The sequence below is a fragment of the Limtongia smithiae genome (assembly GCF_038497785.1).
Source record: "Limtongia smithiae strain NRRL Y-17922 unplaced genomic scaffold V1518scaffold_1, whole genome shotgun sequence".
Lineage (NCBI taxonomy): Eukaryota > Fungi > Ascomycota > Lipomycetes > Lipomycetales > Lipomycetaceae > Limtongia > Limtongia smithiae.
This window is the reverse complement of record NW_027117622.1, coordinates 695905-718413: the sequence shown is the minus strand read 5'-3', so window position 1 is coordinate 718413 and position 22509 is coordinate 695905. Positions and strand designations below refer to the sequence as shown.

At 55.0% G+C, this 22509-nt stretch overlaps 8 protein-coding genes across 8 annotated transcripts; 3 read left to right on the top strand and 5 right to left on the bottom strand.

Annotated features, from left to right (window-relative positions):
- Positions 1–35: 35 nt before the first annotated feature.
- V1518DRAFT_408819 (uncharacterized protein) lies at positions 36–1455 on the bottom strand. The gene is made up of 2 exons (XM_066902225.1): positions 1105–1455; positions 36–1057 (listed from the first exon to the last, which is right to left on the bottom strand). The coding sequence occupies exons 1-2, from the start codon at positions 1432–1434 to the stop codon at positions 185–187; spliced, it is 1203 nt and encodes a 400-aa protein (XP_066761931.1). The 5' UTR covers positions 1435–1455; the 3' UTR covers positions 36–184.
- On the bottom strand, positions 1456–3434 carry V1518DRAFT_408817 (ATP-dependent RNA helicase dbp3). Its single transcript, XM_066902224.1, has 2 exons — positions 1956–3434; positions 1456–1901 (listed from the first exon to the last, which is right to left on the bottom strand). The coding sequence occupies exons 1-2, from the start codon at positions 3354–3356 to the stop codon at positions 1635–1637; spliced, it is 1668 nt and encodes a 555-aa protein (XP_066761930.1). The 5' UTR covers positions 3357–3434; the 3' UTR covers positions 1456–1634.
- A 559-nt stretch (positions 3435–3993) lies between these two features.
- On the top strand, positions 3994–8996 carry V1518DRAFT_408813 (CobB/CobQ-like glutamine amidotransferase domain-containing protein). Its single transcript, XM_066902223.1, has 2 exons — positions 3994–4679; positions 4739–8996. Exons 1-2 carry the CDS (start codon positions 4119–4121, stop codon positions 8504–8506), a joined length of 4329 nt encoding a protein of 1442 aa, XP_066761929.1. The 5' UTR covers positions 3994–4118; the 3' UTR covers positions 8507–8996.
- Positions 8826–10485, bottom strand: V1518DRAFT_408812 (tryptophan synthase beta subunit-like PLP-dependent enzyme). Its single transcript, XM_066902222.1, has 4 exons — positions 10175–10485; positions 10079–10120; positions 9950–10017; positions 8826–9896 (listed from the first exon to the last, which is right to left on the bottom strand). Exons 1-4 carry the CDS (start codon positions 10383–10385, stop codon positions 9114–9116), a joined length of 1104 nt encoding a protein of 367 aa, XP_066761928.1. The 5' UTR covers positions 10386–10485; the 3' UTR covers positions 8826–9113.
- V1518DRAFT_408809 (mitochondrial 54S ribosomal protein bL19m) lies at positions 10386–11368 on the top strand. The gene is made up of 2 exons (XM_066902221.1): positions 10386–10776; positions 10839–11368. The coding sequence occupies exons 1-2, from the start codon at positions 10524–10526 to the stop codon at positions 11246–11248; spliced, it is 663 nt and encodes a 220-aa protein (XP_066761927.1). The 5' UTR covers positions 10386–10523; the 3' UTR covers positions 11249–11368.
- V1518DRAFT_408806 (nuclear pore complex component-domain-containing protein) lies at positions 11223–12627 on the bottom strand. Its single transcript, XM_066902220.1, has 4 exons — positions 12114–12627; positions 11989–12050; positions 11806–11937; positions 11223–11745 (listed from the first exon to the last, which is right to left on the bottom strand). The coding sequence occupies exons 1-4, from the start codon at positions 12515–12517 to the stop codon at positions 11402–11404; spliced, it is 942 nt and encodes a 313-aa protein (XP_066761926.1). The 5' UTR covers positions 12518–12627; the 3' UTR covers positions 11223–11401.
- A 61-nt stretch (positions 12628–12688) lies between these two features.
- V1518DRAFT_408804 (uncharacterized protein) lies at positions 12689–14694 on the top strand. The gene is made up of 4 exons (XM_066902219.1): positions 12689–12837; positions 12908–13044; positions 13103–13318; positions 13373–14694. The coding sequence occupies exons 1-4, from the start codon at positions 12795–12797 to the stop codon at positions 14603–14605; spliced, it is 1629 nt and encodes a 542-aa protein (XP_066761925.1). The 5' UTR covers positions 12689–12794; the 3' UTR covers positions 14606–14694.
- A 5630-nt stretch (positions 14695–20324) lies between these two features.
- V1518DRAFT_408790 (uncharacterized protein) lies at positions 20325–22198 on the bottom strand. Its single transcript, XM_066902218.1, has one exon. It carries the CDS (start codon positions 22009–22011, stop codon positions 20722–20724), a length of 1290 nt encoding a protein of 429 aa, XP_066761924.1. The 5' UTR covers positions 22012–22198; the 3' UTR covers positions 20325–20721.
- Between the last annotated feature and the right edge of the window lie 311 nt (positions 22199–22509).

Sequence of the window (22509 nt, the reverse complement as noted above, 5' to 3'; positions counted from 1 at the left end):
TGGACCAGGACTCGCGAGCTGCGCGCTGCAGAGACTGGCGGACTGGGCGTCATGCGTGGTTGCGGGCCGCAGGGGACTGAGTAATTTGCATGTGATAATCCGCCTACACGGCCCGACCGCTCTCCGAGACTTCCACCAATGGCCGGCAGATATGCTGCGTGCTACAATGTTCACGCTATTGCTACTACTCCACGACACACATAATCTTGCCCATCGACACGTTCGACTCCATGTAGCGGTGCGCGTCCGCCACGCTCGTCCACGCAAACACCTTGTCCACTGGGTTCACAAACTCCCCCCGCACAAGCCCGGGTAGCCCGTACGTCTCGAACAGAGCGCGCACGTCGGACTGGTACGCGATAGTGCGTGACCGCAGTGTCGATCCCTGGATGGTCAGCCGCTTGCGCAGGATGCCCGCAATGTCCACGCGGCCGTCCACGACAGACCCGCTCATCAGCGAGAGCATCACAATGTGCGCGTCCATCGCAGCCACCGCAATGTTCCGCATGAAGTACTCCTGCCCAATGAAATCAACCACCACGTCCGCGCCAGCACCGCTCGTGTACTCCAGGATCACCTTCGCAAAGTCGTATTTCTTGTAGTTGATACCCTTCGTCGCACCCATCACGCTCTCCACGAACCGCACCTTTTCATCGCTGCCCACAGTAGCAAAGATCTGTGCCTCTGGCCCAAGCACCGCACGCGCAAGCTGCAGCCCCGCGATTCCTACTCCCGACGCACCGGCATGGATCAGCACGCATTTCACGCGGTCCTTGTTCTCGTGAATTCGGGCGATCTTGAGAAGCGCCTGTGTCGCGGTAAACCACACCTCTGGCGCACCGCCAGCAGACAGCTGCGTGAACGTTGATTCCGCGCTCGGCGTCTCGTACTTCATCAGCAACTTCGTCGAGCACAGCACGTACTCTGCGTACGCGCCACCTGCGACGAGACCAAATACGACGTCTCCAATTTGCAACGGGGATTCAGTGCCATCGCCAATGGTCACAATAGACCCTGAGAACTCTACGCCAAGCGTGTTTGGTGCTCCAGTCGGGACCTGGTCGCGTAAGACTCGATTCACCCGTAGCCGAAGACAAAACTCACAGGATATGTTCCCTGGCGCTGCATGATGTCCATACGGTTCAAGCCAAAGTAGGCCACTTTCACGATCGCCTGGTCCTTGCCTGGCGCAGGCGGATAATCGACCGAGTCACTCACAAACAGCGCCTCTGCAGAGATCAAGCTCTCCTTGAGTGCAACAGCTCGCATGGTCATTCTTGCGTTGTCTGCTCTATGGTATTGGCTCTTCCTCCACTTGCAGAAGATTGTCGAATTTGCGATTTGTTCGAACGCTGAGGATGACTCAGGAACGCTGATCAAGCAAACTGTAGCTACCCCGCTCCCAAAACCTAGAATCTTTAAACCTACGTTCATGATGATCAACGTTTCGCAACGGTTAACGAGGACAACCGACTACTTTATTCGCTTCCCTCTTCACCAGCATAACCATCATCAAACGCATCTTGATCAACTCTGATTTAACGGCCGACGCAGTGGTCCACAATGCACCTATTTTGGCGCAATTACGCGCATTTCTATCATAATAACCCAAACGGTCCCAGCCTATATACGCTTTAGTCAAACACAATTTTCTTGGCCTTCTTGGTCGGGTCAATCTCCTTGAAGAAGGCGCCGTATGCCGAGTGCTCTTTCTTCTTAGTGTGTCCTCCAAACTTCAACAGCTCAGGCGGCACAGGCTGGTCCGCGGCCCGGAGAACGTTGATGAGGGCGCCAGATAGATGCTTTTCATGCTCCGTGAAGAACGTGATGGCCTTGCCAGTCTGTCCTGCTCGGCCAGTACGACCGATTCGATGCACATAGTCCTCAGCTGTCAGTGGGAACTGCTTAAGGTTAAAATACAATTAATCACACATCTATCGTTGTGAGGGACTTACTGTCAGGTTGATGACAAGCTTTACTGCCGGAATATCTAGACCACGAGCAGCAACGTCGGTAGCCAGTAGCAGTGTGCACCTGCCGCTCTTGAAGCTCTCCAACGCGCTTGACCGCTGTACCTGAGACAGATCACCGTGAATCGCCGCCACGTTGTAGCCCCGACCTTGCAAAAATCTCTCCACACGCACGGCCTCCTTCTTGTATAGCGCAAAAATCAGGATCTTATCGTTCTTGTTTGCCCCTGACTGGTTCTCCTTCAACACCTGCAGTAGTCGTTGCTCCTTTCCGCGAGGGTCCATGACCTCAACGATCTGTGTGATGCGGCTGTTGGCCTTCAGGTCTGACTCGCGGTCACCAATGACGACCTTGACGGGACTATTGAGGAACTGCGCCGCTAGGTCACGCACCGACGTGGGCCAGGTGGCCGTGAACATTACGGTCTTGCGCACAGAGGCGTCACTGTCCCGCATAACCCGTTTGATGTCCTCCTCGAATCCCTTTTCGAGCATGCGGTCAGCTTCGTCAAGAACAATGTACGAAATAGCCGACAGGTCAATGCATCCGTCGTTGACCAGATCCAGTAGACGACCCGGCGTAGCAACAATAATGTCTGCATTCTTGAGCTCTCGCTTCTGGTCGTCCTTGGACACGCCGCCGTACACACAGACTGACTTGACCTTCACAGCAGCGTTGAGGTTGCGCATGTTGTCCTCAATCTGAATAGCCAGCTCTCGTGTAGGCGAAATGACAAGCACAGACGCGTGCTTGCTCTTGCTCTGTCTGGCCTTCGAGCCGCTGCTCAGCAAGTGTGAGATCGCTGGAACGGCAAACGCCATAGTCTTACCAGAGCCAGTCTCGGCCACCCCGATGACGTCGCGACCAGCGAGCAAGAACGGCCAGGACGCGCTCTGAATCGGGGTCGGTTTGGGGTACTTCTGAAGGACAGTGCGGATACGGCTGTCAACATGAAGCTCTGCAAATGAGAGAGTAGGCTTAATGCCTTGCTCTAACGGGTCCGTGATAGAGATATCATTGCTCTTCAAAAACTCGTCGATTTCGGTCTGCGACGATAATGGCGTCACCGTTGGCGCCATTACCGCCGGTGGCTCCCTCTTGTCGGTCGCAACGGTCTCAATAGCTGCTGGCGGCGAGACGCCAGCATGCTTACTATGCTTTTTCTTCTTGTGCTTCTTTGGCTCTTCGCTAGCGCCGACTTGCTCAGCATTGCTCTCAGGGACGCTCACCGGCTCATCCTCGTGCTCGAACTCGACTGCACCCTCCGCTTCGTCGGCTTTCCGCTTCCTCTCAAGTTTCTTCAAGCGCTTGCGCTCACGACGCTCATCCTCAGTCTCATCCCTCCTGTGCTTTTTCGCTTTCTTCTCCACGTCGTCGGTCGTCATTTGGCGATGCGTACAACTGAAGCGGCGGAAAAATAAAAAAAGGGAAAATTTTGGAGAGTGCTAGGATAAGGTTCAGGAGGTTGGGAGGAATCACTTCGCCCGTTTTGCCGGGTGGACAGAACTCCAGTTCTACGGCAGAGCATCAGCAGCCCACGTTCCAGCAATCCTGAGGCATCGTGTTGCATGCCGGCTGCTCGGGACTGCCCTGTCGCGTGTGGAACTTGGCAATTGGCTTGAAGTCGCCTCTGATGCGGTAGTTTGGGCGGCGGTGCGGGCGAGTGAGGCCGCGCACGCGCGCGCGCTGTGCTGGCAATACAGGCACGAGGCGCTGCCTCGTGCCTGTATTGCGTTTCGTCTCTCTGCTCTTCGTGCACACACGCAGTCCGCAGACATGCCCCAGCAGCCAGCCTGCTCGCACATCCGTGTTCCCGAAGCCCGATTCTCGACAGCTCGCTGGCAGCGCAGCAACGTAGAAATCCACCGTCGTGTTCGGATGCGGAAGTCCGAGACTCGGCGGCGTGCAGTTCGCACTGGGCATAACTTTCGCGCGACTGCGCAGATGCGGCAGAAATAAGCGATGCGCGGACTGAAATTTTTTCAGGGACGACAGCATTTTGGGACGTCGGTTCTGTCTCTCTGTCGCAGGCAGCGTCAATCTGCGCTTCTGGTCTCCCTCCGCCTTCACACCATCCCCATCCCCCGCAGCCCCGCTTCCCCGAGCCCAGCCGTCGTCGCCGCCGCCGCTGCCGACAGCTGACGACGATGTCTGAGCCCGCGTCGTCCGACTCTGCCGCCGCCGACATCGCGCGCTTCCTCGCCTTGCCCGGCCCTGTAGCGTACTCGCCTTTTCGCATCGCCGCGCTCATCGCCCACATCAACACCACCGTCAACTCCTCGGCCGTTACCTCCATCCGCGCCGTCTATGTCCACTATGTCGCTCTGAGACCCTCCGACGACTCGGTCACCGGCTGGGCCGAACTCACCCCCGAACACCGCAACATGTTGGACTCCCTTCTGCGATATGACTCAGCGCCAGATCCATCCGATGCCGGCTACGCCTCGCTCATCGCCGCCATTGATGCCCACGCCGCCCGTCCTGCCGAGCCCGACAACTACCTCTTCCGCGTCGTACCCCGCGTCGGCACAATCTCGCCCTGGTCCTCCAAAGCCACGAACATCACCAACGTCTCGGGGCTCGGTCATGTCGTCGAGCGAGTCGAGCGTGGCGTGTCTATCCTAGTTACTGTACGCAAGGGTTTTCCGCTTATGCAGCACCTTAAGTCCAGCATCTCCTTTGATTCTTTTTACGACAGAATGACCCAGGTATGTTTTCTCCATTCTCTCTCAATTGCTCGTTCTTCCTTACAATTCCCTTCCCCAAGGCAATCTTCGACCATGCTCCATCGTACAGCGACCTCTTTGCAAAGCACAGCCCCAAGCCTCTCATTGAGATCCCCCTCGGCAAGTCTCCTAAGGACAGGCTAGAGGAAGCAAACAAGAAACTTGGTCTCGCGCTTGCCCCCGACGAGATCGCTTATCTTGTCGAAGCTTTCCACCAACTTGGCGGATCTCGCAACCCCACCGACGTCGAACTCTTTATGTTCGCCCAGGTCAATTCCGAGCACTGCCGACACAAGATCTTCAACGCCGATTGGAAAATCGATGGCGAGGCCAAGCCTTTCTCGCTTTTCAAGATGATTCGCAACACTCACGAGAAGGTCAACCACGCATACACTGTCTCGGCATATTCCGACAACGCGGCCGTTCTCGAGGGCTTCGATGCGACTTTCTTTGCCCCTGAACTTCTGTCGAATGAATGGCAGATCCGCGAGGAGACTGTGCATTTCCTGTGCAAGGTCGAGACACACAACCATCCCACGGCGGTCTCGCCCTACCCTGGTGCCGCCACTGGCTCTGGCGGCGAGATTCGTGACGAGGGCGCTGTCGGAAGTGGATCTAAGCCGAAGGCTGGTCTGTCCGGCTTTTCCGTCTCGGACCTGCTTATCCCAGAGTGCCGGCAACCTTGGGAACTAGACATTGGCAAGCCTAGCCACATCGCATCCGCGCTCGATATCATGATTGAGGCTCCTCTCGGCGCCGCGGCTTTCAATAACGAGTTCGGTCGTCCAAGCATCACAGGCTACTTCAGAACCCTCACAACTGCTTTACCTCTTGCGAGCGGCAAGTCTGAAATCCGTGGTTATCACAAACCTATTATGGTCGCTGGTGGTGTTGGCTCTGTTCGCCCGTGCAATGCTCTTAAGAGCAAGCCAATCACTCCTGGAGCCAGTCTCATTGTTCTTGGTGGACCAGCCATGCTCATCGGTCTTGGTGGAGGTGCTGCGTCCTCCGTTGCTTCCGGCGACACCTCGGTGGAACTTGATTACGCGTCTGTTCAGCGCGGCAACCCCGAGATGCAGCGCCGGGCTCAGATGGTTATAGATGCATGCGCTGCTCTTGGCTTGCAGAATCCTATTCAGTCTGTGCACGACGTTGGTGCTGGCGGTCTGTCTAACGCCTTTCCCGAGCTAGTTCACGATCACGGGCTCGGTGCAACATTCGAACTTCGCGATATTCCCAGCTCGGAACCCGGTTTGTCTCCCATGGAAATTTGGTGCTGCGAGGCCCAGGAGCGATACGTCCTTGCTGTTGCCAAGGCTGACACTGAACTGTTTTCTGAAATCGCGCGCCGAGAGCGGTGTCCCTTTGCCATCGTCGGCTTTGCCACCACTGAGCGCAAGCTGGTGCTTACTGACAAACTTCTCGGCACTACTCCTATTGATCTCGAAATGTCCATGCTCTTTGGCAAGCCGCCGAAGATGTCGCGCACTGCTACGTCCCGGCATCTCAAGCTGCAGCCATTCGACAGCTCTTTGGCTAGCTACCTAGATGCTAGCGGCAATCCGTTGGTGTCAGCTGGTGTGCCGCAGCATGCTCACAGTGCAAGCAACGGCGGCGGTCCAGAGAGCGAGAAGGGTGTCAAAATCACAGATTCGTCACCATCGTCTCCACTCAGGACTGCTATCGAACGTGTGCTGCATCTTCCGGCTGTCGGCTCAAAGTCCTTCTTGATTACTATTGGTGATAGATCGGTTTCCGGCTTGATTGCACGCGAACAGATGGTCGGCCCGTGGCAGGTTCCCGTGGCGGATGTTGGTGTCACCGCTACTTCGCTCAGTGAAGGTGTGATTACCGGTGAGGCCATGAGTATGGGCGAGAAGCCTCTGCTGGCACTAATTTCTGGTCGTGCGTCTGCGCAAATGGCTGTTGCCGAGTCCCTAATGAATTTGATTGCCGCTGATATTAAAGATCTCGACCACGTGCGCCTGTCGGCTAACTGGATGTCGGCGCCTTCCCATGACGGCGAGGGGGCTACGCTCTACGAATCTGTGCAAGCCATCGGCCTTGACATGTGTCCTCAGTTGGGCATTAGCATTCCTGTTGGAAAGGATTCGATGTCAATGAAGATGAAGTGGGACGAGGTTTCTGGAAAGACTAAGGAGACCAAGGAAGTGACCGCACCACTCTCGCTGATCATCACTGCATTCGCTGCTGTTACAAACATTCATTCCACCTGGACACCGCAGCTGCGACGGGTGGAAGAGCCGGAAGTCGGAAGCACAAAGCTGTTACTAGTCGACCTAGCCATGGGAAAGGCGCGCTTAGGCGGCTCTTCTGTCGCGCAGGTTTTTGGCAAGATTGGCAACGCTTGTCCTGAAGTGGAGTCGATTCCCATGTTGAAGAACTTCATCACCACAGTCTCGCTACTGCACCAAATTCCCGATCTTGTGCTCGCGTACCACGATAGATCCGATGGTGGTCTTTTGACCACTCTCCTGGAAATGGCTTTTGCTGGACGGGTCGGTCTCCATATCGATCTGCCAGGCGGTGATGCTGACATTGTGTCGACTTTGTTTAACGAGGAGCTTGGCGCAGTTTTCCAGGTTAAGACCGAGGACGTTGACAGGTTTATTGCCATCTTTGAAGCAAACGATATCGATGGACAATACATTATTCCTGTCGCTGACGTCCGACCGTCCAAGGACCAGGCTGTTACGATCAATTTTGCGGACGAGCAGGTGTTTGAGACTACGCGAAGCGCTCTGCAGCAGGCTTGGGCTTTCACGTCGTACCGCATGCAGCGTCTGAGAGATAATCCGAAGTGTGCAGATCAGGAATTTGCCAACATCGCGGATAACTTTGATCCTGGATTGTTCTACCGGCTAACGTTCGACCCGGCCGACACGCTACAGCCGGTTAGCCTGTCGTCGCCGTCGCCACCCGAGTCGAGCAGCTCGTCGATCGTGGATGGTGTCGTCATGACATCTTCTATTCCACTCTCTATCGCGAAGCCAAAGGTTGCGATTTTGCGTGAGCAGGGTGTCAATGGCCACGCTGAGATGGCATATGCGTTCTACGCTGCGGATTTCATTCCTGTGGATGTACACATGTCGGACATTTTGTCTGGACGCGTTACGCTAGACAGTTTCGTTGGTCTTGCCGCGTGCGGTGGATTCTCATATGGCGACGTGCTCGGTGCAGGCGCGGGTTGGGCGAAGTCGATATTATGGCATGACCGCGCTCGTGAGGAGTTCCGACGGTTCTTCACGGACCGAAAGGATACATTCGCGTTGGGCGCTTGCAATGGCTGCCAGTTCCTGTCACATCTCAAGGAGCTTATCCCTGGCACCGAGAACTGGCCGTCGTTCCAGCGCAACACGTCCGAGCAGTTCGAGGCACGAGTCTGCGAGGTGGAGATCGTCGAGGATGCAAAGGAGAACTCGGTGTTTTTACACGGCATGCGCGGATCGAAATTCCCGATCGTCGTTGCACACGGCGAAGGTCGAGCGACGTTCGAGAATGTCGAGCAGGCGAAGCGGCTAGCGCAGGACGGACTCGTGTCAATTAGATACGTTGACAATTACGGCAAGATCACAGAGAAGTACCCATACAACCCCAACGGGTCTCCTGGGGGCATTACCGGCGTGCGGACGCCCGACGGTCGTGTACTTGCACTCATGCCACATCCCGAGCGCGTGCTGTTCAAGGAGAATAACTCGTGGTATCCGATTGAGGAAAGCGCGTCTTGGGGCGAGTTTGGTCCGTGGATTAGACTGTTCCGATCCGCACGGATGTGGGTTGGCGCATAGACAACAGGTACAAGAGCGAAGAAAGATCAAAAACCAAAAAAGAATAGATAAACTGAGGTTGTGCAAGGTCACTATTTTGTGTTAAGTCTTCTTTGTGTTACGTATATAAAAGTTTTCTTCCTTGAGTTTTTTTTTTACTAGTTTATATTACCTGACGTAGATGATTTGGGGAGGGGAGAACAGAAGAAGAGGAGGCATGCATCACCAATTTCAAACATACGACTTGACCACGATTTTTATTTCCACTGCATGTGTATTATTTTCACTCTCTTACATTACTGGTTTGACTGTTATTATGTTGAGGATAATTTTCTGGTGACGACGATGTAATTGCGTTTTCCGGATAGCAAAGGAGAGAGGGGGGCGTACAAGCTAATGAGAACACGATAAGACCGCGTTGAACTTATTATTCTCTTAGTTAATGAAATATGGTTGAATGATAGGAATAGGCAACCTCTCAGCTAGTTCATTAAATGTCTTTTAAGGTCTATTCATAATCAGGCGTTCTATCATAATCTCGTGTAACCCAAACTTTTGAGAAGCAAAGAAAGCGATATCGTATACAAATGACTGTTCTATAGTAAGACCAGATGTGAACCAAAAGTAATTATGACAGAACAATGTACTTCTCCAGATGTGGAGGAATCTCCTGTCGGAGGTTCTTGGTCTCAAGCCACTTCTGGCTGAAAAGACGGTCGGCATACCGGTAAGCGCCGTCGCAGAGCAGGGTGACGACAGTGCTGCCGGGGCCGAGCTTCTGAGCCATCTCATATGCGGCAACGACGTTCAGGCACGAGGACGCGCCGAGGTAGAGACCCTCCTCGTCCAAAAGGCGATAGATCATCTTGATGGTCTTGGCGTCTTCGATCTTCAGAGCGTCGTCAATCAGGGGGATTTCAGGCGCCAGGTTGTCGGTGACGCGGCCTTGGCCGATACCCTCAGTGATACTGGAGCCCTTGCGGTCAAGCAGGACGCCGCCGGACTTGATGTAGCTGAACAGAACGGAGCCAGGTGGATCCGCAAGAAATGCCTTGACCCTGCCGCCACTGATATCCTTAAGGAACCGAGTCGTTCCCGCGAATGAGCCACCGGTACCCGTCGAGCATGTGAAGCCGTCGATCTTGCCCTCTGTCTGCGCCCAGATCTCCGGGCCGGTAGTCTCGATGTGTGCTTGTCTGTTCGCAGTGTTATCAAACTGATTAGTCCAGACCGCGTTCGGCAACCTCTCGGCGTGTCGGCGCGCTTGATGGTTGTAGTTCTCTGGGTTGTCAAACGCGACTGCGGGAACCGGGTATACCTCAGCGCCGAGCAAACGAAGGAGGTCTATTTTGCCCTGCGCTTGAGTGTTGGGCATGTAGATAACGCATTTGTAGCCCTTTGCACGGCAGATCTTAAGCACGCATGTTAGTTAGGTGTCATCACTCACCAGCAAAGAATTCTTACATGAGCAAGACCGATACCGGTGTTTCCGGCGGTACCCTCGACAACCGTGCCTCCAGGTCCAATAAGGCCTATTACTCCGTGGTCAGTAAACAAGTACCTCAGGAAAGTATGGTATTATTATCCGCGTACCCTTCTTCTCGGCATCTTCGATAACGTACAGCGCAGCACGGTCTATAGTACAGAGTTAGTGAACGCGCACTCACGGTGTTTCTGAGTCGTACACACCTTTAACAGACCCGCCGGGGTTCATGAACTCCGCCTTGCCGTACACATTCGCACCAGTCTCCTTACTCAGTCCCTTGAGCTTGATAAGTGGCGTGTTGCCCACGGCGCCAACGAAGCCGTCGACGGTAAGCGGCACGAACGGCTTAGTGGTGGAGTAGCAACGCTGCGCACGCGCAGCGCACGCCAATTGACGGGCTCTTGAGGGCAACATTCTTTATTCCCTGTATAGCGAGGACTAACAGCCGCTAGCGAAATTATAGGAGGAGTACGCAGCAGGCGAAGAAAGAGTCAAGGGACCGATAAAAATGACGTGCTTCGAGTTCCCGGTTGCCGACCACAAACCCCTTTAATGCTGATATTCAATTCTCGCGGTCGTCGAAACCTTCAAAAATATCGTCAAAGCAGCTCCTGTTGTGAACAGCAACACCCATCAATTTCCTCAGTGTCGCCGATCAAAATGAGCGCTCTGAAAACAACCGGACTGCGGCAACAGGCCGTTTCACAGTCCTTCTTTACCGCCTCGCTTCGCCCACGGCAGAGTCTACGGTTCGTCGACGAAGCGCTCGCCGGTCCCGCGGCCGGAGTTCGCACCTATCAGCGAAGTACGTCCTTTTGTCAAAGACTGTACATCAGTTTTGTGCATGCTAATCCACGGGCTTTATAGTTGCCAAGGAGCCTTTGAAAATTCCAGTGCCAAAGTCGTCCCTTCTCCCAAAGGGCACCAATCCTGTTCTCCTCCTGCAAAAGAAGTACATTGACGAACTTGACCCCAATGGCTGGCGTCGGAGACTATTCGAACGGTCCAGTGACGTGCAGGTTAAGCCCGGTGATATCCTTAAGGTGAACTTTGCGTTCCCGGAGAGCAAGCCCAGTTTCACAGGCACGATTATGGGGATTACCCGCTCGGGCACGGATACTAGCGTTAGATTGCGGTCCGAAGTAGCCGAGCTCGGCGTTGAGATCAGCGTAAAGGTGTTCAGCACGTCAGTTGAAAGTTTCGAATTCATTGCGCGCGCCGCGAAGAGGGCGAGAAGAGCGAAGCTTTACTACCTGCGACCAGACGAACGAAAGTAGTGGCTATATTTCGTTTCCCTTGTACATAATAGATCACTTTAAGCCACTTATTTCATCATATAACTACAGTAATAGTATAAAAAAGAGCGCAAAGGTAATTCAAAGCTGAGACATATTGTACATGCACGAATTCATTTTGTTTGGTATCGAGAATCAACTAGACCGCAGATTCTTGCGGCCAGGGGAGTCTGTAAGGTTATACATGTATCGTCCTCCTGGAGTGAACCCTGTCGCACCAGGGGTTCCAGAGAGTGGCAGCGTAGAGGGCGACTGCTTGGGCTGTGGCTGTGTCTGTGGCTCCTTCTGCTTGGCTAGCTGTCTGGTTGGCGTCACCTGCGCAGGACCACCCCGTCCATTCTGTGGAGTCTGTGGCGACGAGGAGAGATTGTGGAGCGATTTTTTCAAAAGTGGCGATGACCGTGGGGATTCTCGTGAAGACGGGTAGGATTTGACGTACTTTGGCGGAGTCAAAGGCTGTGAAGGAGAGCTTGTTTTGACTGTGAACAAGTGTCAGCACAAGAGACAGGGTTAGGACATGAGCAACAGGAGTACGGTACCATATTCGTCAAGACCCATGAGCTTTCTTTGGCTGGGTGTAAGCGGAACATCTGCAAGCTTGTCTCGTGGTTTGATGAGCCGAATCAAACCATCGGCAATATTCCAAACAAATAGTAACTGCAATGCTATGCCTGTATCGCTCGTTAGCACGCATCCGGTGTAACTAGAAGTCGTAAACTGACCAATATATGTCATCCGTCTTGAGAATTTTTCATTTTCTGCCATCAGTTCTTGCATCCACGGCCTGAAGTAATTCGTTTAGCGCTCGGATCAGAATGCTCACGCACCAGCAGGGCCAAGTACGCACCAACTCCTCATTGCGGCCACGAAGACTAAATACGTGATCCATGCCAGCAGATTTAGCGCCATTTTCCGGCTCGTAGTCTGCGTGAACTCGGTCGCGTCGACGCGAGAATTGATGTCGTCGAAGGCGGGATGTCGCCATTTGCCGGTTGGCATCTCTTTCGGCGTGGCAACCAGCGACGCGGTAGGTAGCTCGACATTTGCCACCGCGCTTCTTGCAGTCGCAACAGGTGTCGACGGGTTATTTTGCATCCTTGAACGAGCTGAAATATTGTTTGCAGATTTGACTGTTTGAGGTGATAGTGGCGAGCTTGTGCGAGGTGGAGATGGGGTGTAGAGCGACTTGAACGGGGACTGTGAATACGGGGCTGGGGTGGCCGGCGATCCATCGTAGCTCTCTGATGCCATTGTTCGGATATATCACTGGTATATCAATATCAGAGCGACATACGCAATCTCGCAATTATATTCTGTTGATGGGTGTTGTGTGCAGTGAGATTTCGTAACCCTAATCACTTACACAGAGGCGCGTGATTGGGAAGAACAAACATCTGGGAGACTTTTTCTGTTTACCGAAGACCCTCTCCTCGAGCTCTACCGCGCTGCTTTTGGAAGACATACTACAGATTTCGTTTCCTCGGACGTATCTAGGATTCTTATCGTTGGAATCAGCGTCTTTATCGCTATGCGGGTTTTTGTTTCTGCAGAAGACAGCGGGAGTGTGAAAGGTACGTTCATCCAGTGCGGTCGACCGGTCATGTTCGAGAGTATGGTCCGCCAACTGACTGGCCGAGGTAGACATTTCACTTCCTTTTGGCTTGAATACAAGCATTCAGCAGGATGTTCAGCCGACTGTTGAGACTTTTGCGACGGCGGGGAGGTTGTCTTATGTGCAGCAAATGATTGTCATCAAGCTTAAAGACGGCAAGGACTATGTACGTTTGTCCGTTCTACAACAAAAATTTCTCGAGGCAGTAAATCTAATATACACAGGTCTGCATTGCACGGAGGGGCGGCACAATACAACTGTACGAGTCAGAGCCACCGTATGCTCTTGTAAGCGAATGGAAAGACAACTCGACACAGAAGGACGATGCGTACATCCGACTCGAGTTCTTCGCGAACAAGCTCTCAAGCTGTACCACGACAGGCAAGCTAGTCATGCGAGACGTGGAGTCTGCCAGTGCACCTGGACCTGAATTTCGCACTGTAAGTGACTAGACATCAGAGCGGGGTTTCGTATGAACTAACTGCCGTCTTCAGATGCTGATGGGAGACACGCCGGGGCGAGTCAGAGACATATCTATCAGCGCATATCGCGTTCATCCGCGCGAACCCAACATTATTGCATTCGGAGGAAAGGAGCGCGAGCTTGAAATAAACGTTATTAAGAATCTACGGCGACGGCAAGTTGCGCGAGAGTCGTCTTTGACTTCTACAGACAGCGAGACAACAAAAGACGAGAGAGAGTCAGAATGGGAACTTGCTCAGCTTCCAGGCATGACGTCGCCAGTTCTGTCACGACGGATGCTGTGGCGGTCAAAGAATGTGAAAGACGACGAGCTTAACCTCCGCGTGCCTGTCTGGATCAGTGATATTCGGTTTTTGGATGCAGATCGGAGCAGTGAGCAGGCCTTTGACTTCCGTGTCGTGATATCAACTAGATTTGGACAGATTAGAGTGTACGAGACGAAAATTTCAGGCCGACCAATTGTGAACATCGACGCTAGTGATCATCCAATCGTCTCGCTTGCGCCGTGCAGAAATGAGCATGACATAGTATTCTGTGATACTCATGGTGTCACTTCGAAGGTGAACATAATATCAGGAAAAAAGAGCGGACACTTCAAAGGTTCGACAGGATCAGTTCTGTGCCTCGAATCTTATCTACTCGGTTCAGACGACGAGGACAGTAGCGAGTCTGGCAAAGAGCCTGTGCCTCTTCTCGCCACGGGAGGCTTGGACAAATACATCCATATGTATAACCTGGAGACTCGGGAGCTGATCGGCAAGGTATATGTCGGAGCCAAGGTGCCTGCTCTGTATATCATGGACGCCAGTCCTACCGTTGGCAACGAGCCGGCAGAGGAAAACGGCATTGAACCTAAGACAGAAGATGAGTCTGATGAAGCTGCAGCGGATATTTGCCGGAAGAGAGCCAAGACTAGCCGGTCGGATCGGGGAAGTGGTTCCGAGAGAGTCCATTTTGAGAAGCGGAACGAAGACAGAATTAATGATGAGGATGATGATGAGGACGATGAGGACGAAGAAGCGGACGGCATTTGGGACAAGATGGAGGAGCAATTTGATGACTCCAATGCAGTCGAAGCAGAAGTGAAGGACGAGGACGAGGACGAGGACGAGGACGAGGACGAGGATGAGGATGAGGACGACAGTGAAACGGTTGCTACCGAGCCCAGAGAGAGAACGCGAACGAACAACGCGAACAGGGGTAGTTTGCGTCGGGGACCGAAACGACGACGACAACGAAGCTAGCTTTTTGCGTCGAAGTAATTGTAAAGTAATAAATCTCTTCCGCAGTGAATCTTGTTGGAGCAATCGACATGGTCTGCGTTGTGGTTCGCAAAAAACCGGCGGCGGAAATGAAATTCGCATAGAAATTCGTGCGACCCCTGAATCTGACGCGACCAAAAGATGCGCAGAGGTCTGAGCGATGGCTGAAGTAGGAGGATGTCATGCACATCTGTGCAGGGGGGGAGTGGGACATGGTTGCGAAGGCTGTGCCAATCCGGCGAGCAGAGCAACAACAAGCAAGCAGGACAGACTCCACTGGAGATATACGAGAGCAGTCGACGATGATGAAATGCCGAGGCGGCGCGATGAGTGGTCTTCATGAGCACATCGCCCCGTTCACACGCCGTGGCGCCTGTTCTGTTTTTAGTTTGAAGAACGGGTTCATATTCTTCCGCGCTGCAGCTAGCATAACGTCTCGCGGAACCGAACTTTATTGCCTTTCTCGCACCACTTGCCTAATCGTGTTCTCTTCGCGGCAGCTAGCAAATGATTCTACTCGGGAGGTTAAATGCAGCACGGGGTTTTTATAAACGAGGGGGCCAGTGGGAGTAAAGTTTCGCGCCTTTCGCACCAGCAAGGGTGACCGCGCGCTGGCGCCTTCTTCGTGCTGTGTATTGTATGAAAATTTTTGGTGAAGAGCCCTCTGCACGGTCAAAGACGAGTGGCGCGCGGAGAATGCACACCTGATTAATCAAGATGGAGGCTTTCTTGTGCTGTGCTGTGGCGCTCGCCTTCTGGTGTCCGCTGTTCAGCCGCCGGAGACACAACGATGCCCCTCTAACAATCCGTTGTTTCATGACATTTGCACTCACGCGAGTATGCTTCGAAATGCCATCATGCCAGCAAGAACCGTGCGTTGTACTGTCATGTTACAGACCATGCGGTTTTGGGCAAGTGAAGGATAGCAAACGCAGTTTTCGCTGGACAAGAGGCTCCACCTCCCGCTGTCCACAGCCGCCGTGTGTCTTGCTTGCAAGGGATATCCTTCGCGCAAGAGCGATTGCCAGGCCAATATGAAAAAGGGTCGAGGAGAAAGAGATCTTGGTGCGGACCTGGTCCGCCGGTACCGACAGCAAGGTTTAGAGAGACGCTTGGGCGTCCAGAAACGTAGTCGTCGACGACGGCGCCGGCCGATCCGCCCCGGGCGCACGCTCCGGCTTCGGTCGAATATTGCAGTAGTACAACTCAACAACGAAACCAATAAAGACCGTGCAGCCACTGTATTGTTGCTTGCATGTCATTTGTCTGTTTTATCGTCCATCGGGCGTGTCTCTGCGATGATTGAGTCTGGCTGCGGACAAGCGCGATCTCTGAAAATCGAGCGCGGCCCTCTTCGGTGGTCAAGCTCGACAAGCGCAATTCGGCTGTACCTTCCGGGATCGCCTTAAATTGAAGTCAGTGCGTCGACCCCACCATATCTGCGCGCACTATACGAGCGCAGCGTGCTTTGCAGCACGTTGCGAGGATTGCATTCGATGCTGATATGCACAGCCACCAACTAGATACATACACTGTTTATATTCGGGCTACTCTTTCGCCGGGCTCTGTACATCTTGAAATTTTTCGCCAGGCGACGGTGCGGCGCTAGCGAGCAAGCAAGACGCACCTCAACAGCAGCCAGCGCTGCGGCATTCTGTTGGTGCTACGCCGGTATACATCTATCGTTTCCGGACATTATGCGGAGAACGGTCTCCTGCTATATCGCTTTGGAGAGGTTGCGTCTGCCAAGCTAGAATCCAACGATATTCGTGGTATATTAGCCCTGTCGCTAATTTCCGGCGCAGCCATTGCGACATGCGAATTGGTATCTCCAAGCAGAACGGTTTGGGTATGTGTATATATGGAAGTCGGTGAGTATCGAGTGTTTCAGGGCTGGGGCGTTATCTTGCGTGGCAGAGCGAAGAAGTCACCGCGACGCATTGCGTTCTGGACGGCATGCTGCTGGCTGACGGGACTATCGACAACAGATGAATGAAGGTTATCGATTCGCAGTCTGAGAGCATGCTAGGGTTATGCGAACCGGCGATGTCAGGTGCGCAGGCAGAAATTGAGTATTGCGAGTACATGATAAGTGGTATTTGTAAAGAATCGAGGACAGTCAACAAGCGATGGTCACCGCGGGCTAGGAGTATGGCGAAGAACATTCTCTAGTCATGAAAGCCCGCTATTGACAATTGTGCTAGAGCAGAATACCAGAAGGGTCATAGTTAGCAGCATTGCCACTGTTTACTCTTGATTGCTGCTATTGCTGTAGAAGCTGTACTGCGGTAGGGCGGTACGCGTTAACGCAAACTAGCTAGCTTAACCATCGCCGATGCAAAAACAATTAGAAAGCTCATTTGAAAGATGATCGTTACCATTCAAGAATCGCCGAAGCCAATTTAGCCGCTGTGTGTGCGAGCCTGCGCAAATTTGGAATGTGCTGTGTTGTTGCGTCGGTACGCGATCTATCTTTGGTTATGGCGAAATTTGGTTCGCAGCCGCAGCGCACTGCGGAGCGACTTCCGACGACCGGGATTTCTACACCCCTGAGGCCGCTACTACTTCTAACACAACCAGCTTCTGCGGCAATAAACGTAGGCAGTCAAGCTTGTGATTACGAATGACAGCAACAGCAGTGGCGAGTGCATGAAACAAGCCCACTGTTCGATACATGAGGGGGCTCAACTGCGCAGCCTCTTCAGAAGTAGCCAACAAAGTTCCGGGCGCTGTCGTCCAAAAGGGCTTAAACTCGCTGACGCTGCCGCAGCGCAGAGCAGCGCACGGACAAAATCTACTTTTTAATGAACTGCGGCTTCGGTGTTCTATTTTTGAAATGTGCACAAACTGGTGCTTCACCGATGGAAGATTCTTTCCTGTATTGCTACTCGCAGCATACGATTTGACTGCAAACATCTGCCATAGCAAGGACTCTAATATTAGACCTAACTGGACCGAGGGCTCCTTAAAGTGTAGCCCTGCTGTTTTATGAAGACGTCTCAGTCCTGTGATGCGAATCGCTACTCTCTTGTTGTTCACACCACACGGTTGACGCAAGACCATGCGCGTCGCTTGCTCACAAGAAGGGTGCAGGAGCGTTCCAGGCAGACAACAACGCACCATGACGCTGATACCTCAGATCTTCTCCTCGTGTGTTGAGATTCAAGGGGCATTATGGCACGTACGACCCAGCTCGCAAAACTGCGTAGCGAGTGCGCCTGGTTTACGCTTGTGCGCTACTGCACAGCAACATGGAGTCTCTGGCTTTGATTGGCACAAGCGAGTCGACGCCAGAGAGAAGGGAAGCGGGTGGGCGATCCGCAAGGGGAACCTGGAGGCTCAACGGCAAGGGACCACAAGCAGACAAAGATATACGAAAATTAATACGGGTCCAGCATGGCGGCGACACAGATAGACGGGCTAACCAGGTGCGCGTTAGCGCAGACTCACTACTGTGGGCCTCAGCGCTCGCTCACAGGCCAGCCGCACAAGCGTGCCATTTTGGACTCGGTTTGGGGCGACGTCCGCGAGCGCAGCGCTGCCCTTCTAGCCTGTATAGGCGAGTCCCCGCGCGCAGCGGGCCGTCAGTCAGAGCGAATGGGCCATCCTATCACAAGCTGCATGAACCCTGCAAGGCGCGCTTGCCTGCAGCACTGCTGAGCCGACCAGGCCCTCGTTCTGCGTTCCGCCATGGGCATGGGGTCTTGACTTGCGAGCAGAAGTCTCGGGCGCGATGAAAAGGGCGCGGTCGGAGTCCGTAGTCTGAATTGCTCGCGAACTCGGCTGTGGATGCGACAGGGCCTCGCGGCTGCCCCTTCACTTCTGCGCAGGAGCAGCGTTGCATGGTCACGGCTGAGTCAGCCTCGGCTGTGACAACAACGCCGATCTGGCAGCTTGCGTGCTCGCAGCAGCGCGCCCCCCCCCAGCGGCCCTGCTGCAGGCTTCCTCCGTAGCAGCCAGCACACCGCGAAACGACCAGCTCCGCGGTGTCGTGGCGGTTGTGCTGTTGACACCGGAGCCGCGGACGCCTGGAGCGCCCGCGCTCCGAGGTGCGCGCTGTCTAGCCCGTAAGGTTTTCAGTGCTCGCTTCTTATTTCTTCCCGCCGCGAGAAGACTGCGGCCCTGGCTTCCCTGCCGGGCGGCGTTGACCCGGGCCCGGCGGGTCTGCCGGCGCGCAGCTTCCACGTGCCGCAGTGGAAGATTCCTGCAGCATAGTCATATGACACACGCGTGCCGAGCAGGGCCGCAGAGAACAAGCGGCCCTGTCCTGTTCGCATACGCAGCAGCGATGAGCGCGCGGCATTTTTGCCCCCTCGCCGCAGTGACAGTCTCCCCTTTTGTGCGCCCTGCTGCGGGCCCTGCCAGTTCCGCGGGCTGCAGCGCTATGCGCATGTGACAGTTTGGCTGCCGCTATGGCTGCGCGCCCCGAATCCAGCTACGCCTGTCTCACCGCCAGCAGCGGCGGCGGCGTCGCGCTGCGCCTGCTCCAGCGGCCGCATTCGTCGCGCGGACGTGCGTGGCGTTTTCGAGGGGAGCAGGGCGACGCAGACTGGCCAGCGCCAGCGCGTCCAACGCAACCTGCGCGGGAGAGCGCTGGCCGATCCGTCCGGCGCGGCGGCTGCTTCGGCTGCTGCTTGCGCGCCGCTAAGCAGGGAACGCGGACGCGCAGCGCGCGTGCTAAGCCACCGCCGCCGCCCATTAGGTGACAGACAGGGTAGCGCGCAGGAGGCCGGCACCGCTTGCACGCGACGGCGCAGCAGCAATAACGAAGAGCCCGTTGTGCAACTCAGGAGAGCGCGACCTGCGCGCAGGCCAGCCGGGACGCCAGCGCTGGGTTTCGTTGCTCATCGCCTGAAGTCCGAACCCTGTGTCGTTCGCCCGCACACCGCACCGCATCGCTCTGGCGGCCCGCCAGCTGGGCAGCGCCCCAGAGGCGGGGTCCTGCCCATTGCTGTTTAACGTTGCGCTTGGCTGCTCTCCTGGCTGGAGAACTGGGACACCGTAGCGCAGTCTACCCGCCCGCTTGCAGCCGCTGCTGAATGGCCGGCTAGCACGGGCGCGGCGTGCCTACATATAACGTGGTGGACGGTTTGGATGGGACAGCTGTTCAGTTTCGTTCGCGATGGGGCTGCACTAGAAAATTGATCTTCTTATTTCTCGTCTTCACGGCGGTTTTGCACGGAGCTCGATGCATCGTAGAACATGAGACCCCCGTCGTGTCCCTTGCACGCGCGCGCCGCGAGTCGACGCGTTGCGGTATACGTGGACACGCGCGGAACATGTCAGATAGAGTGTCCTGCCAGCACCTCTCAATTTCTGAAGTGCACCGCCGCGCACGGCATGCACTAGCGGTGAAACGCGTGCTCGCAAGAGCGCTCCTGCCGCCTCCGCCTGCAAGCGTGGCTCGCATGTGGAGAATCCGACCGTGCCAGCCAGAGTGTGTGGTAGAAAGTGGCATCCATCTGCTGCACGTGCGTGATCCGTCGCTGTCGTTAATAACTCGCAAGACATCATCAAGTCGTCACCTGAACCTTGGCGACACCGTCTGAGGCAGCAGCGACGCTGACGCGCTGCGGCTATGGCCTTGGCTTACGCCAAATTTGCGCGTCGCGTTGCCGGTTGCAACCGCGCAGATGTCTAATTTTTGACGCATTGCGGGGCGAAGCCGTTGAGGCAAGAGCGACTTCACCTCAGCTAGTCTAACAACCAGAGTGCTGCTCAGCGCAAGAGGAGAGAAATACACAGCAGGAGTTGCAACAGCTAGATTTATAATATATAACAAATAACCAGTTATTTTACTAATATAAACACAATACTCCTTCCTGAACTGGACGACCGGCATATTATTTATAGAACCAGCACCGTATGTATGTACACCTCCTAGCCAGACACTAACTCCAACAAATAATCACTCGCCATATTGTTGCACAGCAAACAAACCACCATATTCTGCATCGACTTGCCATTCACGCAAGCGCAAACATAACACACGAGAAAGAGACACAGTACAAAAAAGCAAGACGCGAGAGATGTTAACAAGAGACAGAGTAAACATAACGCCTATAAATCCGCTCAAACTTTCAACAATTTTTTTAGAATTAGACGTCGACCGAAGTAGCGATGCTGGCAAACTCGTCTAGCCTGCTTGAGATGACAGGATTCGCTTGCGTCACGCGTGCATGCTGCGGCGACGGAAGACTGGGTAGAGGTCCGATGGCGGCCGCAATGGAGGGAAGCGAAATCGTCGATCCAGCTCCGGCTGGAGCGGTATATTGCGGATGCTGCAGAGTCATTGACGCCGAAGGATAGACCGGCTCATGAAACGCAGTTTCCTCGGTCTTGGCCAGGGCCGGCCGGCTTGATCCTTCCGGTGCACCTGCCGACATGGTTCGTCGCTTTTTGTTAGCCAACGGCACTGCAGCTGCTGTGGTCGAGGCCGAAGTCAGCGCTGCACTCTTCGCGTTGGGCGCGACCGCAGCACCTCTCTTTGCGCCCTGAACCTGATGTGTGCGGTAGTGCTGCATGCAGTTATCCTGGCGTGAGAAGCGCGCATCGCAACCCTTCTCTGGGCACGGGTAGTTCTTCTCTCCGGTGTGAATCCGCATATGCCGCGCAAGATGTCCGGATGTGGTGAAGGACTTGCCACACTGGCATGTGTAGCGTCGAGCCTTGCGCTGATCAACGGACGCGGAAGCAGGAGAGGTCGACATCCCACCCGAAGCCGCCATGGAAGCAGGGGTATATATGGTACCGCCCGAAGGGCTGTTGCTGGATGACATACTGCCGTTAGACGTTGGCGAACTCGTCGATCCGCCTGGTACGCTCTTGGGGAGTCTTGCAATAGACGTCTTCCGCTGCACAGACGGATCGACTGGCGGCTCTGGCTGCTGCTGTTGCTGCTGTTGCTGCTGCTGCATAGATTGATGGAAGTAGTTCGTCTGCTGTTGTTGCTGCTGTAGAAGCGGCTGCTGGGGGTATCCTAGGTGCGCGGGAGGCACGGCCTGCACTAGCAGCGGCGCGACGGGTTGAGTGGCGTACAACTGCGGCTGCTGCGGATGATACCATTGGCGGTCGTAGTCCTGGCTCGAATGCGTATAACTCTGCGTGGAGTGCTGAGGCGCGTAGTAGGTAGTGTGCGGCGGGTGTTGGAGCGCGTGCTGCTGCGACGGCGGCTGATGGTGGTGAAGCACCGCGGAGTGAGGGGCGACGGACATCGGCACGTACGGAGAGGGCGAGACAACGTGCCGGGCGTAGGCAGACGGCGCCATCGGCGCCATGGCTGCGTGATCGCGGGGGAGACGGCTGTCGTAAATGGGGGCGGCCGAGGGGGTCTCGTCGCAGAGAAGAGACACCGCGTGGCCAGACGCGGTGATGACGTGGGGAATCATTCCTGGGGGTGTGCTGCAGCGAAGGGTGGGAGGAAAGGGCGGAGGGGATGGAAGGCAGAAAGGGAAGAAAACAGAAGAGATTGGGAGAGACAGGGCGGGAAGGGGCAGTAAATAATAGAGCGGGAGGAGCGGGTGGGCGGTGTGGCTCTGGCCACAGGAGGACTAGGACAGGGAGGGTGTCGTGCAGTGTTCGCAGAATTTTGCTGCGGCAGTGCGCTGACTCGCCCAGGAGCGCCGTCCGTGTCAACGCACGCAGGGTGCCCGCTGAAACCCGGCCGCCCGCGAGTCCGTGACCGCGTTGCTGCGGCTCGTGCGCTGGACGCCCGCATTAGCGCGCCTTGTACTGTTGACATATGCATGCTTGGCTCGCCTTGCTCTTGACTGTCTGCAGGCCCCATCCCTTGCACTCCGACCCGGCCTTGTCTGCTGCACTCACTGCCCTCCCCCAGACCTCGGCGGGACCCAGGGCCCGGCCCTTCCCCGCCCCGGTCGCGCTAC

What these genes read in the sequence shown, in the direction of transcription:
- V1518DRAFT_408804 (XM_066902219.1), top strand. Translation starts at nt 12,795, where the DNA reads ATGCGGGTTTTTGTTTCTGCAGAAGACAGCGGGAGTGTGAAAG. An exon ending in AGACAGCGGGAGTGTGAAAG is followed by an intron (nt 12,838 to 12,907) that starts GTACGTTCATCC and finishes TGGCCGAGGTAG; the next exon opens with ACATTTCACTTCCTTTTGGC. An exon ending in CTGGACCTGAATTTCGCACT is followed by an intron (nt 13,319 to 13,372) that starts GTAAGTGACTAG and finishes TGCCGTCTTCAG; the next exon opens with ATGCTGATGGGAGACACGCC.
- V1518DRAFT_408819 (XM_066902225.1), bottom strand. Translation starts at nt 1,434, where the DNA reads ATGAACGTAGGTTTAAAGATTCTAGGTTTTGGGAGCGGGGTAGCTACA. An exon ending in AGCGCCAGGGAACATATCCT is followed by an intron (nt 1,058 to 1,104) that starts GTGAGTTTTGTC and finishes TTACGCGACCAG; the next exon opens with GTCCCGACTGGAGCACCAAA.
- V1518DRAFT_408812 (XM_066902222.1), bottom strand. Translation starts at nt 10,385, where the DNA reads ATGTTGCCCTCAAGAGCCCGTCAATTGGCGTGCGCTGCGCGTGCGCAG. An exon ending in CGAAGATGCCGAGAAGAAGG is followed by an intron (nt 10,018 to 10,078) that starts GTACGCGGATAA and finishes ACGGAGTAATAG; the next exon opens with GCCTTATTGGACCTGGAGGC. An exon ending in CCGGTATCGGTCTTGCTCAT is followed by an intron (nt 9,897 to 9,949) that starts GTAAGAATTCTT and finishes TGCGTGCTTAAG; the next exon opens with ATCTGCCGTGCAAAGGGCTA.
- V1518DRAFT_408809 (XM_066902221.1), top strand. Translation starts at nt 10,524, where the DNA reads ATGCTGATATTCAATTCTCGCGGTCGTCGAAACCTTCAAAAATATCGT. An exon ending in AGTTCGCACCTATCAGCGAA is followed by an intron (nt 10,777 to 10,838) that starts GTACGTCCTTTT and finishes CGGGCTTTATAG; the next exon opens with TTGCCAAGGAGCCTTTGAAA.
- V1518DRAFT_408790 (XM_066902218.1), bottom strand. Translation starts at nt 22,011, where the DNA reads ATGATTCCCCACGTCATCACCGCGTCTGGCCACGCGGTGTCTCTTCTC.
- V1518DRAFT_408813 (XM_066902223.1), top strand. Translation starts at nt 4,119, where the DNA reads ATGTCTGAGCCCGCGTCGTCCGACTCTGCCGCCGCCGACATCGCGCGC. An exon ending in TTTACGACAGAATGACCCAG is followed by an intron (nt 4,680 to 4,738) that starts GTATGTTTTCTC and finishes CCCTTCCCCAAG; the next exon opens with GCAATCTTCGACCATGCTCC.
- V1518DRAFT_408806 (XM_066902220.1), bottom strand. Translation starts at nt 12,517, where the DNA reads ATGGCATCAGAGAGCTACGATGGATCGCCGGCCACCCCAGCCCCGTAT. An exon ending in GTGGCCGCAATGAGGAGTTG is followed by an intron (nt 12,051 to 12,113) that starts GTGCGTACTTGG and finishes GAATTACTTCAG; the next exon opens with GCCGTGGATGCAAGAACTGA. An exon ending in CATGGGTCTTGACGAATATG is followed by an intron (nt 11,746 to 11,805) that starts GTACCGTACTCC and finishes ACTTGTTCACAG; the next exon opens with TCAAAACAAGCTCTCCTTCA.
- V1518DRAFT_408817 (XM_066902224.1), bottom strand. Translation starts at nt 3,356, where the DNA reads ATGACGACCGACGACGTGGAGAAGAAAGCGAAAAAGCACAGGAGGGAT. An exon ending in AGCTTGTCATCAACCTGACA is followed by an intron (nt 1,902 to 1,955) that starts GTAAGTCCCTCA and finishes AACCTTAAGCAG; the next exon opens with TTCCCACTGACAGCTGAGGA.